The sequence below is a fragment of the Lampetra fluviatilis genome, chromosome 39, assembly GCF_964198595.1.
Source record: "Lampetra fluviatilis chromosome 39, kcLamFluv1.1, whole genome shotgun sequence".
Classification (NCBI taxonomy): Eukaryota; Metazoa; Chordata; class Hyperoartia; order Petromyzontiformes; family Petromyzontidae; genus Lampetra; species Lampetra fluviatilis.
The window spans coordinates 3,414,426-3,428,314 of NC_136313.1; the positions used below are offsets into that span (position 1 = coordinate 3,414,426).

Below are 13,889 nucleotides of genomic sequence, written 5' to 3' on the forward strand. Positions count from 1 at the left end.
CGCGTGCAGGCGTGTGTGTGTGCATGCCTGCGTGTGTGTTCATGCGTTAATCGTACACATGGGTGTGTGTGTGTGTGCGTGCGCAGGTGCTCGCTAACAAGACTTGCCCCAACAGTCTGTTAAAGCTATACGGGGGATCTTTGTTTTGTGTGTGCATGTGTGAACGGTAGTGTAGCGGTTAGTGCACTGCGCGACAAACGCAGCGACCCAAGTTCAATTCCCTCTCATGGTCAACAGCAGTGGCGATTATCTGTACCGGTTCTGGGCCTCTCCTAGGTCGACTCCGCCTCAAATGAGTACCTGGTGCGGTGTGTAAACATCATCACTGGGGAGCCAAAGGCAGCCAGGCGTGGTGCTGGCCACCCACCCCCTCATGTGCCGTGCTGGCCTTCATAGGTGCTCGCTAACAGCACTTGCCCCAACAGTCTGTGAAGGCTACACGGAGATCTTTGTCTTTGTGCGTGTGCAGGAGCCCGGCGCGTGCGAGTGTGGAGCCGCGAGTGCGCGCTGCAGGCGACCAGCGAGATGCTCGCAGGCCTCGAGCCCGCCCTCGCCTGGAAGTGAGCCCGCCGTTCCCATAGCAACCACCCACAACAGTTTAACACGTAGGCTTTCGTCACCAATATTGTGCGTAATAGAGGTGTTTTTGGGTTAGATCGCGTCAATTTGAACGTGTCGTTAATCCTCCACCACCACCCGATACAGTCAATTAGTAAGGTTTGTCACGTAAACTTCAACACACCAGTGTGTTGGAGAGTAAATCCACAACATTTTAAATTTGAGTAACGACGTTTCGATGGTGATTACAAACAGTGTCATCAGGCGATTTGCCAGAAATATGAAGAAGTCTTTCTGTTTCGGTCCTAGCCACCACGTCCGCCACCCTCAGGGCAGCCGCCTTCTCTCTCTCAGCAGCAGCTTCCTGCCTGAGCAGCATCTCCTTGGCAACCAACCCTAATAGTGCCCGACGCCAAAATGCAACACAATATGGCGTTCCAGTGCATTTAACCTGCATCACATACTACGAAACCGTAATCGGGTGCGTTTAAAACATGTGTTAAACGTAGGGCTCCGCTCGCCAAAACATGGGCGTGACAATTCAATTTGGTGGGAAGTGCGACCACGTGGTCGCCCCTTACGGTGGACTCCTCGTACAGCAGCCTCCACCAACAGCTGCCCCCCCTCACCCCGGCTGCCCCCCCTCACCCCGGCCGCTCACCCTGGCCGCCCCTCCTCACCCTGGCCGCCCCCTCTCACTCCGGCCGCCCCCCCTCACCCCGGCCGCCCCCCCTCACCCCAGCCGCCCCCCCTCACCCCGGCCGCCCCCCCTCACCCCGGCCGCCCCCCCTCACCCCGGCCGCCCCCCCTCACCCCGGCCGCCCCCCCTCACCCCGGCCGCCCCCCCTCACCCCGGCCGCCCCCCCTCACCCCGGCCGCCTCCCCTCACCAGAGCCGCCCCCCCTCACCCCGGCCGCCCCCCCTCACCTCAGCCGCCCCCCCTCACCAGAGCTGCCCCCCCTCACCCCGGCCGCCCCCCCTCACCTCAGCCGCCCCCCCTCACCAGAGCTGCCCCCCCTCACCCCGGCCGCCCCCCCTCACCCCAGCCGCCCCCTCTCTCCACAGCCGCCCGTACAGTGGCCGCAGCGAGGCCCACTAATGGTCCCGCTGTGTGTTTTTAACGTCCGCGCCGTGCAGGCTGTCGGGAAGCCTGATCGCCAGCTCGCAGCGCAAGCCCGGCCGGCACGACGTGGTGTTCCTGGAGCGGAACGGCCTGGCGCACGGAGAGTTCACGCTGCCCTTCGGCCGCGACGACATGCAGGTGCGCGATGGTCAGGCTAGGCCGAGGCTTCCGAGCGGCCTGTGCAGCGTTTGTTATTTACTGGGTGCTTGAGTGGACCATGTACATCGCGGGAGTCTTTAACAGCAGCAGATAGTAATGGGTGCAATGATGTCACATGTTGTAATGGCTAGGGCGGTGCAGGGACGTTGCCGGTTTGATTTCGATTTCCCCACGCGGCAATTGAAATGACTGGGTACGTTTATAAATCCACACAGCTGTGGAAATAGGAACGAACACGGTCGATGGGCTTGTCGCGTGCGTTGGGGTAAAGTGTAGGCACCCCGACCTCTGGCCAGTGCGAAAGAATTGGCCAAATTACCTTCAAGAGGGGTGGGTTGCCGAGAGCAGCGGTTTCGTGGAAGACAATTTTTTCACGGACCGGCGGGGGGGGGGGGGGGTTCATCATTGGGTCTTTCCCCTTCTTCAAAGAAGCTCTCCAGCGACGTTTGTTTTTTACTCATTTAGGCTACTAGGCGTTAGAGCTTGTGGGCTCACCCAAACCGTGACTGAGACGAGTGCGCAGTGCGGGCAAGAGGCGCGGACGGAAGTGGTCAATAATAAAACAATGGGGGCGGGCCACGTGCGGACTCACCGCTCACCACTACGCGGTGTGTAGAGTGTGTACACACACGGACTCACCGCTCTCCACTATGCGGTGTGTAGAGTGTGTACACACACGGACTCACCGCTCTCCACTATGCGGTGTGTAGAGTGTGTACACACACGGACTCACCGCTCTCCACTATGCGGTGTGTAGAGTGTGTACACACACGGACTCACCGCTCTCCACTATGCGGTGTGTAGAGTGTGTACACACACGGACTCACCGCTCTCCACTATGCGGTGTGTAGAGTGTGTACACACACGGACTCACCGCTCTCCACTATGCGGTGTGTAGAGTGTGTACACACACGGACTCACCGCTCTCCACTATGCGGTGTGTAGAGTGTGTACACACACGGACTCACCGCTCTCACCTGCTGCTGCTGTGCGGCCCAGTTCCTAACAGGCCATGCGGACCGGTCCCGGTCCGCGGCCCGGGGGTTGGGGACCCCTGGCCTAGAGATCTCTCAACGGGGGGCACTGTCGCCAGCAGTAACGTGAGCAAAACGCTCTGGGGCTCCACCTCCGTTGAGCTCACCCCTCGCGGCTCCTCGTTGCCTCGTTCGTCCCGCCAGGTGAGGGAGCTGCTGTGGAACGTGGACTCCACCATCCTGGCCGTGTGGCTCGAAGAGCTTGGCAAGGAGACGGAGACTCCCGCCGGAGACAGACGCAGCTTCGGTGAGTCGGGGGTGGTTGCTGGTCAATGGTGGAGGTGGAGGCTACGGTGGTGGCCGTGGTGGTCCTGGTGGTAGAGGTGGGAAGTCGTCGTCACGATAGCGGTAGTGATGCTGACGCTGCTGGTAATGGCGGTGGTGAGAATGACGTTGCTGAGGATGACGATATAGGCCCCAGCGCGGTCAAGCCCCGCCTCCAGCCACGCCCCCTTCCAGAACCCTCAAGCAGGTTCGCGGAGCTCCGACTGACTCCGCCTTTCACCTTTACCTAAGATACACCTCCCTCATAATTAGGCGTTACGTAATGTACCCATAACTGCGATTACCCCTTCAGGCCAACAGGTGGCACCCTGTCATTACACAGGCATGGCTGCCTACCGCACACATTTGATAAGAGCATCCCGGGTGAACAAGCGAAGCGGTCGTAATAATACAAAAAAACAACGATCGTCCCGCACTCCCCTCCATCCCTTTTTCCTCCATCGAGCAGTGCAGCTGTGGATGGTGGGGAACTACCACTGGTACCTGAAGCAGAGCCTAGAGATGGGGGGCGGCGAAGGCGGCGGCGACGGTGGCGGCGAGCCTCTGGCGGCGTTGTGCTGGGACCCCGAGTGCGCCCAGCGGCTGCACTGCGTGACGGCGGGCGGCGCCTACGTGGTGCGCGAGTGGTGGCCCGGCACCGACGCGGGGCGCTGCGTGGACGAGGGCGCTGGCTCCAGCGTGGCCGTGATCGACGGGGGTGAGTACGGCGGCGGCGGCGACGGCGGCGGCGAGGACGACGGTGAACTGGTTCGACTCGATTCCGCGTGTTGCCTCTGCAGTTTGGTTTGCGATCATTCGCTCTGCGATCGCTTGCTTGCCGAGTAACCGTCCCGAATTCCGCCCCATGTGTTCTCGCGCCGCCGAGGTCTCCTGCGTGGGAGTGGCGGTGAAAAGTAAAAGGTGCAGCCCCATGCAATTGCTCGCTCGCATGACTACTGCTTGGGTGGAAGGGCCTGCACTAGAGGGTGCTCTTCGAAAGAGCCCCTCCAAGTGGGCATTTGGCCTACTCTTCCACTCTGGCCACCCTTCTTGAAAGGGATGGAAGCACGCACACTTTAGCAGGAGGCGTGCGGTATAAATAAACAAATGAATTGACGGTTTATAAACGTTGTCGGACGGATCGCGCCTTGGTTGTTGTTTCCTTGCGGTCAACAACACGGCCCCCCGCGTGTCGTCAACCCCCCCCCCCCCCCCCCCGTGCACAGACCGCGTGCTGCTGACGCCCTTCCGCTGGATGACGGTGCCGCCCCCCATGGCCGCCTTCCACCTGCAGCTGCCGCTCGTGGCGGAGCGGGCCTCGTTCAGCCCGGAGAGCGGCCACGCCGACGACGTCGCCGTGCTGCTGTGCGACCGGCGCCGCGTGCTCGTGTACGCCCACGGCGGCGGCGGCGGTGGCGGCGACGGCACCACGCCAGACCCCACCGTGCGCCTCGGGCAGGCTTGCGGCAACGGCTTCAGGACTCGCGTGGGCCTGCCTTCGCTCGTCAGGACGTACAGGTGCGGGATTGTTCGCTCGCCCGCAGAAGTGGGATGATTATCGCCAATTTAGCTTGATTGACACAAGACCAGGTTTTCTGTGCAGTGGTTCAGTCACATTGCAGTTAAAATGTGAGGCTACTTCGAGGAACGCAGGGATCCGGGAATTCGCATCAGTCGGAGAGGTTCAATGGGAGAGGTTCAATGGGAGAGGTTCAATGGGAGAGGTTCAATGGGAGAGGTTCAATCGGAGAGGTTCAATGGGAGAGGTTCAATGGGAGAGGTTCAATGGGAGAGGTTCAATCGGAGAGGTTCAGTGGGAGAGATTCAATCGGAGAGGTTCAATGGGAGAGGTTCAATCGGAGAGGTTCAATGGGAGAGGTTCAATGGGAGAGGTTCAATCGGAGAGGTTCAATGGGAGAGGTTCAATGGGAGAGGTTCAATGGGAGAGGTTCAATGGGAGAGGTTCAATGGGAGAGGTTCAATCGGAGAGGTTCAATGGGAGAGGTTCAATGGGAGAGGTTCAATCGGAGAGGTTCAATGGGAGAGGTTCAATGGGAGAGGTTCAATGGGAGAGGTTCAATGGGAGAGGTTCAATGGGAGAGGTTCAATGGGAGAGGTTCAATGGGAGAGGTTCAATGGGAGAGGTTCAATGGGAGAGGTTCAATGGGAGAGGTTCAATGGGAGAGGTTCAATGGGAGAGGTTCAATGGGAGAGGTTCAATGGAAGAGGTTCAATGGGAGAGGTTCAATGGGAGAGGTTCAATCGGAGAGGTTCAATGGGAGAGGTTCAATGGGAGAGGTTCAATGGGAGAGGTTCAATGGGAGAGGTTCAATGGGAGAGGTTCAATCGGAGAGGTTCAATGGGAAAGGTTCAATGGGAGAGGTTCAATGGGAGAGGTTCAATGGGAGAGGTTCATTGGGAGAGGTTCAATGGGAGAGGTTCAATGGGAGAGGTTCAATCGGAGAGGTTCAATGGGAGAGGTTCAATGGGAGAGGTTCAATGGGAGAGGTTCATTGGGAGAGGTTCAATGGGAGAGGTTCAATGGGAGAGGTTCAATGGGAGAGGTTCAATGGGAGAGGTTCAATGGGAGAGGTTCAATGGGAGAGGTTCAATGGGAGAGGTTCAATGGGAGAGGTTCATTGGGAGAGGTTCAATGGGAGAGGTTCAATCGGAGAGGTTCAATCGGAGAGGTTCAATCGGAGAGGTTCAATGGGAGAGGTTCATTGGGAGAGGTTCAATGGGAGAGGTTCAATGGGAGAGGTTCAATCGGAGAGGTTCAATGGGAGAGGTTCAATGGGAGAGGTTCAATGGGAGAGGTTCATTGGGAGAGGTTCAATGGGAGAGGTTCAATCGGAGAGGTTCAATGGGAGAGGTTCAATGGGAGAGGTTCAATGGGAGAGGTTCAATGGGAGAGGTTCAATGGGAGAGGTTCAATGGGAGAGGTTCAATCGGAGAGGTTCAATGGGAGAGGTTCAATGGGAGAGGTTCATTGGGAGAGGTTCAATCGGAGAGGTTCAATGGGAGAGGTTCAATGGGAGAGGTTCAATGGGAGAGGTTCAATGGGAGAGGTTCAATGGGAGAGGTTCAATGGGAGAGGTTCAATGGGAGAGGTTCAATCGGAGAGGTTCAATCGGAGAGGTTCAATGGGAGAGGTTCAATCGTAGAGGTTCAATCGGAGATGTTCAATCGGAGAGGTTCAATCGGAGAGGTTATGTTGGCAACCAAAGGAAGCAGCGGCGCTTGGGCCGGACTCGTCACGGCACGATGGCCAAAACGGGAGCGACCGGCGACAGAATCGCAGCCAACGTGGAGAACGCCCCGCGGAGGACAACCGACGGAAGGACGGAGCGACGCGGTCGGTCCGCGCGCAAGCGTGAGATGGATGAGGCCATAGCACTGGGCCATTAGCGATGGCGACGGTCGTGGATAGGCGACGGCTGCCGACGACGGCGACGACGGCGATCGTCTCATCCTTTTCGTCCGTCGTGTTTCTCCCAGGATTCGGGAGAGCGATCGCGCGGAAGGAGGAGAGACGGGGGGGTCGTCGCCGCCGTCTTCGATGCGAGGATTCCGCGAGTTCACGTGGCTCGGGCGGGATCGTTTCCTGGCCGTGAGCCAGGGCTCCTCCCTGTGCCGCTCCGTCGTGATGCTGCTCAGGGGCTCCCCGCGCGAGGACGGCGGCGAGGAACCCGCCGAGGAGCCGCTCACAGCCGCCGGGTGAACTCGGCAGTTTCAATTTGTATCGCGTCTAAAGCTGCATCGAGTCAAAATCTGCACGGAGTTTAAATCTTTCTAGTCTAAATCTGTATAGAGTCTAAATCTCCATGGAGTCTAAATCTTTGTAGTTTACGCGAATTTACTACTATTTGGGGCGAATAGTCTTGGCAGAGGAAGACGGAACAAAGTAAACGTTGTAAATTTCGATTTAAAGTTTTCGTGACTGCAGGGATTAATCTTCTTGATTCTTTCGGTAAAGTCACGTAGAAGGGAAGTAATAAAGTAATAAAAATAAAACGTAATAAAAAAACATAATAAAATAATTACGTTTTATTTTTATTATTTCATTACTTCCCTTCTACGTGACTTCGCCGAAAGAACCAAGAAGATGAACGTTGTAAGTCACACGGGATTAATTAATGACGTCTTGCAGCTCGGCGCTGGAGCTGCACGGGCGGGTGCTGAGCGTGACGCTCGTCCCTGGCGGCGACTCCGCTCTGCTGCAGCTCTCCAACGGGGAGCTCCTGCGCTGCTGCCACGGTGAGCGAGTGAGCGCCAAGTTCCGTTAGCGAGCGCTAAGTTATAATAATAATAATTGACGTTTATCCAAGGATTTGAGTGCGCCGTGTACAAAGTAAGGAAATAGAAATAGAACACTGGTCATGCATGTGTAACGACGACTTGACACATTTCTCTTGAGATGGAACTTTATTGAAGACGCGTTCACTTGACATCAGGCGGAGATCCCCACTGCAACAGCCCCGAGTCTCCCGCGCATCTCCCTTTTATATACCGACACGAGGCCACGCCCTCCTTCTCGAACCTTCTCTCTGACTCTGGACGCTCGCTCCACCAGCAGACTCCACCGTCCTCTTCCGTCACCTGACCATGGCTCCCTTCTCCAACATTCCCGTCACCACCTGTCCCTTCGCACTCACAACTGTTATTACCTCCCGTGGCCACTAGTGCATTTGCACTACAGGCCGACTCCCCTTTCATTACCTCCCTAGTCACTAGTCTATTCGCACTGCAGGCTGACTCCCCTGTCATTACCTCCCGTGGCCACTAGTCCCCTCGCACTGCATGCAGGCTCTATTGTCATTACACATGGGAAGTTTAGGCCAGGGGAAACAGGTGAGTCTTTAGAGAACACCGAAACAAGGTGAGTGACCTCGCCCGTCTGACCACAGGTGGCAGGGCATTGCGAGCGCCACACCGACGAGGCTAAAATCCCGTTTACGACGCAATCCCCCTCGCCCCCACCCCCTGACACAACCCCCCGATCCAATTGGCTGGTGGCATTTGTGACTGGGATTCGAATCCGGGTGCGACGGTGACAACGCCACCTCGGGCACGCACGCGCGCGACTGCGTGCGGCACCAACCGAGATGCCCGTTTTTTGGGCTGAGCGGACCTAGAGAGCGTCGCCGTGTCCGCCCACAGCCGTTGAGCCGCTGAGCGTGGAGGCGTGGACCGACGCGGGAGGCCGTCCCGTGTCGTTCCCGGTGCCCTGCGTGCACGTGGAGGTGTGCACCATGGCGGGGCAGGTGAGTGGCGGCGTCCCGGACCGGGGAATGCGCACCGAGTACAAAGACAAAGTTCCCACCGTGTAGCCCGTAACAGACTGTTGGGGCAAGTGCGGTTAGCGAGCAGCACCTATGAAGGCCGGCCGTGGCACACGAGGACACGGGTGGCCAGCGCCACGCCCGGCCGCATTTGTCTGTCCTTGTGGCAATGTTTACGCATCACACGGGATACGCGTTTGAGGCTGAGTTGACCTACAGGAGGACCAGGGCAGGTGTTGGCCATGAGCGGGAACTCTCGGGCCACGGGATTTGTTGCTCGCTGGCCACTGCATTACCGTACTTGGTGTAGAATTGTTCACCCACGATTCGATGGCTTTTCAAATCTAGTTTTTGTCAAGTGGCTGCGTGCTCCAATGAGCATTGGGGCAGCGTTCAATCTTCCGTTTACAGCCGTTGAGCCAGTGGTGGAAACTCCACTTGGCAGGACCCTCCTGCAAAGAGAGTCACGGGACTCCGATTTAAATGCGCATCATTGCTGTACCTCATTTTTACTTTGTTTTGCGTTGTCAATTTGGTGACCCCAGGTCATTCTTTTCTGCGGCCGTCTGGAACGCTCTTCCTTCCGATATTAGGAATTCACTGGAGCAATGCACTTTCAAATCTATATTGAAAACTAATTTCTTGAACTGCTTTTTGTGTTTAGTTTGTTGTCCCGACCCCCCCGCCCGCACCTCCGATTAGCACGGTTGGCTACGTACAGTGCGAAAGAAATTCAACATACGAACGAGACTCTCTCCTGGTTCCTTGAGCTCTCCCCTGTTCACACAAAGTCAACTGGGGGCGAGGCTCTCCCGTGTAAACGAGCATAAATCGTAGTAATCGTGTCACTGTCCCCTTCGCAGGAAGTTGCCCTGGGACTTACTGAGCGGGCAAGGCTGTTCGCCAACGACACTGAGGTAAGATTCATTGGCACATCCTTGTCAGTGCGTTAGTCATCATCGTGATCATCATTGTCATCTGCCCGGCCTCTCCATGCCATTGCCACTCTTCATCGTGCTGTGATGATGCCACGCTCAAGCTCACGTATAGGCTAGGGCGCTACGGTGGCGATGACGGTGACGACGACGGTAATGACGACGACGACGGCTCGCCGTGTCGCGTGACCCCTGGCCTTAACCGCGCCGTCGTGCCTGGGCCCTGCGCGTTCGGCAGGTGGCGTCCAACTGCACGTCGTTCTGCGTCCACCCGGAGCTGCTGCTGTTCACCACGCGCCTCCACACGCTGCGCTGCGTGAGCCGCCTCGCCCCCGTCGCAGGTGAAGCTTCGCGCTGCGCCGTGCGCACCCGCGTGCCGTGACGGTAGCGCAGGGGTTATCGCGTTCACTTTTGCCCTCTGTTCACCATGGATCAAGGGAAAGCTGTAGCCCTGTAATTTCTTGCTCGTGCCACTGCTGGCTGATGGACCTCCACGAGCGTGAGCCTCTGCTGGGCTGAGCTGCCACTCAATGCAACTCTAGAGGGCCCCTCTGAAGAGTGTTTTTAGCCTATTCTGCCACGCCGGCCAGACGTCCTGCGAGACGCGAGAGTCACCCACACTTTACCCCACTTGACGGGAGCTGCCGTTGGACTAACTGTGGTGTACTATGAAAGTACTGCCCCATTGACAGAGGCTAGGGGATTAAATAAACGAGCCCATTATTTCAGCTGTCGCGTCAGGAAACTGAAGTTTTACACCGCAGCCTTCAGAGCGCAGCAGCATCACACTATAACCTTCGCTACTTAAGGTCCCGTGATGAACATTGTCCAAATCAAGGGAGGGAGGCACGCGGAAAATGACAAACACAGCCCGGGCCAGAAGCCTCAGCCTCGCCTGACACCGAAGCTCGGACCCCTCTCGCACCCGCGTCCCGTGGCGACCGTCCGACGTGCTAATCGTCGCGCCACGGCACCATCCCTGCCCCCTTGCGTGTGTGTCGCTTGCCCTCATGTCCACCGTGACCCGTGTGCCCGCAGCCTTGGCCGGGCTGCCCTCAGGAGGCGATCTCCCGGGAGACGAGACGGTGCGGCGCGTGGAGCGGGGCTCACGCATCGTCGCCCTCGTCCCCTCCGACTGCAGGCTCGTGCTGCAGGTCTCGGCTGACGCCTCCGTGACCCCCTGACCCCGGCCCTGCTTGGCCCAAGTTACATGGTTGCAGCGGTCAGACTTGTAGCTAGTAGTGCCGACAACGTGTTTTTTTTTACGCGTGGCGTTTGTTGATGCGTCGTGAACTATGACGGAGATACAACAAATACATCATACCTGTTAATTAAATTCTTGTGGGTCGATTGAGCTTACTTCACCATTTAGGTCAGTGCGAGTTGGCCAAGGGGGCACCCATGACCGGTTCAGGCATCGCTTTGCCACTGATGCTAGCCGTGCAATTGAACTCTGGTGGCTGTGTTCACAGTGCAGTAGACTTGTCCGTCACGCCACCCAGCGATTTAACAAACACACGTATCAACACAGCAACCCTAAAGTCACACGGCAACATCAAAATTACTAAACCCTCGTAACAATAACGCCACATTCGTCACGAGTGCCGCGTTATAACAGAAACACTCTGTATCAAGACACTCGTGCATGCACACTCCCTGCCTACGCCGGCCCGCACCGATCAGTGTGGTGAAGTATTATCAAAATATCCCCCACGACTCTCATGGCATCTGGATGCCTGCATATTTGGAGTTTGCATTTTCTCCCCGTGGTCGTGTGGATTTTTCTCTGGGCCCTGCGATTTTCGCCTCCACATTTGGCTGCTATGCATTTCCACACGATGAGTCTCTTCGTTGAGCTATCTTTTGTGGCCAGGTCGCTTCTGAAAAAGAACCATGTAGCTCTCTGTGGCCCCTGCCTTGTAAAACAAATAAAAAATAAATAGCTTCGAAACCAGCTCTCTACAGCGGCGCTGGCTCAGCACTGTTGGCCCCTGACCCCACAGGAGCTGTATATCTTAAGGGACCGGCATCAACCGCCACTCACTGCGTGTGTCGCTTGCCCTGAGTTGATGAGTTAATGATGACGTCACCCTGCTGCTGCTCTATATAAGAACGGGAGACAGAGCAGAGCCTCACCATTCAGGCGAATTGCCCGATGATGCTGGATGCAATTACCAGCGAAACGTCACAGTACTCAAAAATTGTAAATGTTGTGGTTTCACGCTTCAACACACCGGTGGGCTAAAGCAGTGAACTATTTGTCTTTTGTCAACGTGACACTTTTTTACTGATTGGCCGTGTCGGGTGGTGGAGGGTTACGACACATTTATAAATAACGCGATCTAAACCCAAACACGTTGATTATGAATAATATTGGTCGCGAAAGCCTGCTACGTGTTAAACTCACTGCGTGCGCGTGCATTCGTGCGTCTGGCAGATGCCGCGGGGGAATCTGGAGACGATTCAGCCCAGGGCTCTGCTCTTGTCGCAGGTGCGCAAGTGGCTGGACAGGTGAGACGTTTACTGTCGAGGCCTCTGTCGTTTCATCGACCCGATCCTGCTCTTTCTCTCCCGATTGCGTTTCAATTGCGCCGCTACCAGCATCCCGCAGGCCAGGTGCTGGGCTCGCCTTGTGTCGCACAGGGACGGCTGCTACTGGGGGTGCCCATCGAGACGAGACACGCCGGCGTATGGGAGGGCGCTACGCCAAAAACAAATAATAATGATAAACTTTGTGTCGTTAATCCCCGGCAGCCTGCAGTTCAAGGAAGCTTTCGAGTGCATGAAAAAGCAGAGGATAAACCTGAATCTTCTCTACGATCACAACCCCAAGGTGAGTGTCGTCGTGCTTGCAGAGCATGCGGCGCGCGCCCCTCTGCGTCGCTCGCGCACCGCTCAGCCGTGTTTCCCACCTTCGCAGGCGTTCATGGACAACATTGGGGAATTTCTGACGCAAGTGCAGTCTGCCGGCAACGTCAACTTGTTCCTCACCGAGCTCAGGTGAGCGCCGGGCCCTCGCGTCCGTCTGGCCGTGACGTCGCTCGGCTCGGCGCGCCCTGCGTTGTCGTGCCCGGGGGGGGGGGGGGGGGGGGTTGGTGGATCGCTTGAGGATGTGGCAAGTTTGCTCTTGAGGATTTTTTCACGGCAGGGTAGGTGCCAGCGACTTGGGACTTTCAGGGTGCTGGGGTGCGGTCAGGAGGAGGAGGTTGCGGTGGGTGGGGGGGGGGTGCGTGTTTTGCATGGAGGAAGCAAGCTGATTTGCCGGCACTTTATCATTCCACTGCTGGATGAAGGTCTCCGCCTGTACTGTCATTGACGGAGATTGCTTGGCATGACTTCACCGTTATGGTCAGTGTGGGGTTGGTTGTCGGTGGGTGCCCAGGACCGTTTCACATCGCACTCGCCACCGATGTTAGCCGCGGCCAGGAATCGAACAGAACGCGGCTGGGTTGAGAGTGCAGTGCGCTAACCACTGCGCCACCACTCCGTCTCTCCCAAGAAACTCCTTATAAAGGTCTCTCTGGAAAAAGGAGTCTTGAGACTTGTGCATTGTGTGATAGATCAACTAAACTTTGTATTTTACCAGGTAAGGCCCACTTAGCTATGTAGCTCTTGTTCGGAAGCGACCTGGCTAACGCAAATTATCGCTCGACTAAGTGACTTTTCACGTGGAAATGTACAGCAGCCAAATTCTCCCTACGCACGTCGATTCTAAAAGTGGAGGGAAAAACCGGCGGACCCGGAGAAAAATCCACGCGACCTCAGGGAGAGAGAGAGAGAGGGAGAGAGACACGCAAACTCCAAATACACAACGGGCGTCGAAATATACGAGATCGTACCGATGTCCTCGCTCGCACAGGGACGAAGACGTCGCGCGGACCATGTACCCTGTGCCATACGGCTGGGCGCAACCGCCTGCCGCCGTCGCCACCGGCACAACAACCGCCACCGTCACCGCCGAGCCCGGCGCACGCAGCACCGACAAAGTGAACGCCGTGTGCGACGGCCTGCGGGCAGCCATGGAGGCCCTGGACCCAGACAGGTGGTGCACACTCGGCCCGCCCCGTTCACTCACTCACGCGAGCGGAGGCTGCGTGGCCCGTCTGCCCGTGTCCCTGTAAATTGTAAAATAGACAGCTCTCTAATGCATAGCACGCTACGCGTGTATCTTAAAGGTCACAATCGGTCGGTTTATTTGGGGTTGGCGGCGACCCGGCTGTAAACGGCTGATGGGGAGAGCAATTGCGTCACATACGCAGCAATTCATTGTAAGCAATGAATTGTTGAATTGAATCCTACTGAACAAGGTTTCAATCGCCTGTTCATACAGCCGGGGTGGTGCAAAGTATCTTTAAAACCACACAAACTGAGAGCTCTTGGATTTTTTTATGTCGGAATTTTGTGAATCGAATAATGGCGCCACTATCGAAAACGAAATCAACTCAGTTTGGTGCCATTTTCATATTATACTATGTTATTAAAAAAAGTTTTGCTGGCTGGCTGGTATGCGGGCGGGCAAGTGCACGGCGATGAC

At 56.8% G+C, this 13,889-nt stretch overlaps 1 protein-coding gene across 4 annotated transcripts in view; it reads left to right on the forward strand.

Moving 5' to 3' along the window:
- Nucleotides 1-13,889, forward strand: part of ELP1 (elongator acetyltransferase complex subunit 1) — a 34,871-nt gene that overhangs the window by 5,127 nt on the left and 15,855 nt on the right. For 3 of the 4 annotated variants that reach the window (XR_013639722.1, XR_013639723.1, XM_078874478.1), the window contains exons 7-21: nucleotides 470-560; nucleotides 1,696-1,819; nucleotides 3,019-3,121; nucleotides 3,608-3,856; nucleotides 4,365-4,656; nucleotides 6,637-6,855; nucleotides 7,289-7,395; nucleotides 8,299-8,402; nucleotides 9,284-9,337; nucleotides 9,594-9,696; nucleotides 10,394-10,509; nucleotides 11,793-11,866; nucleotides 12,110-12,188; nucleotides 12,276-12,355; nucleotides 13,215-13,397. Coding sequence is in view for 1 of the 4 variants with exons in the window: in XM_078874478.1 (XP_078730604.1) it covers nucleotides 470-560; nucleotides 1,696-1,819; nucleotides 3,019-3,121; nucleotides 3,608-3,856; nucleotides 4,365-4,656; nucleotides 6,637-6,855; nucleotides 7,289-7,395; nucleotides 8,299-8,402; nucleotides 9,284-9,337; nucleotides 9,594-9,696; nucleotides 10,394-10,509; nucleotides 11,793-11,866; nucleotides 12,110-12,188; nucleotides 12,276-12,355; nucleotides 13,215-13,397 (1,978 nt within the window). In the remaining 3 variants the exon portion in view is untranslated. The remainder of the gene's footprint in view (nucleotides 1-469; nucleotides 561-1,695; nucleotides 1,820-3,018; nucleotides 3,122-3,607; nucleotides 3,857-4,364; nucleotides 4,657-6,636; nucleotides 6,856-7,288; nucleotides 7,396-8,298; nucleotides 8,403-9,283; nucleotides 9,338-9,593; nucleotides 9,697-10,393; nucleotides 10,510-11,792; nucleotides 11,867-12,109; nucleotides 12,189-12,275; nucleotides 12,356-13,214; nucleotides 13,398-13,889) is intronic. The other variant, XR_013639724.1, reaches the window with a different exon arrangement.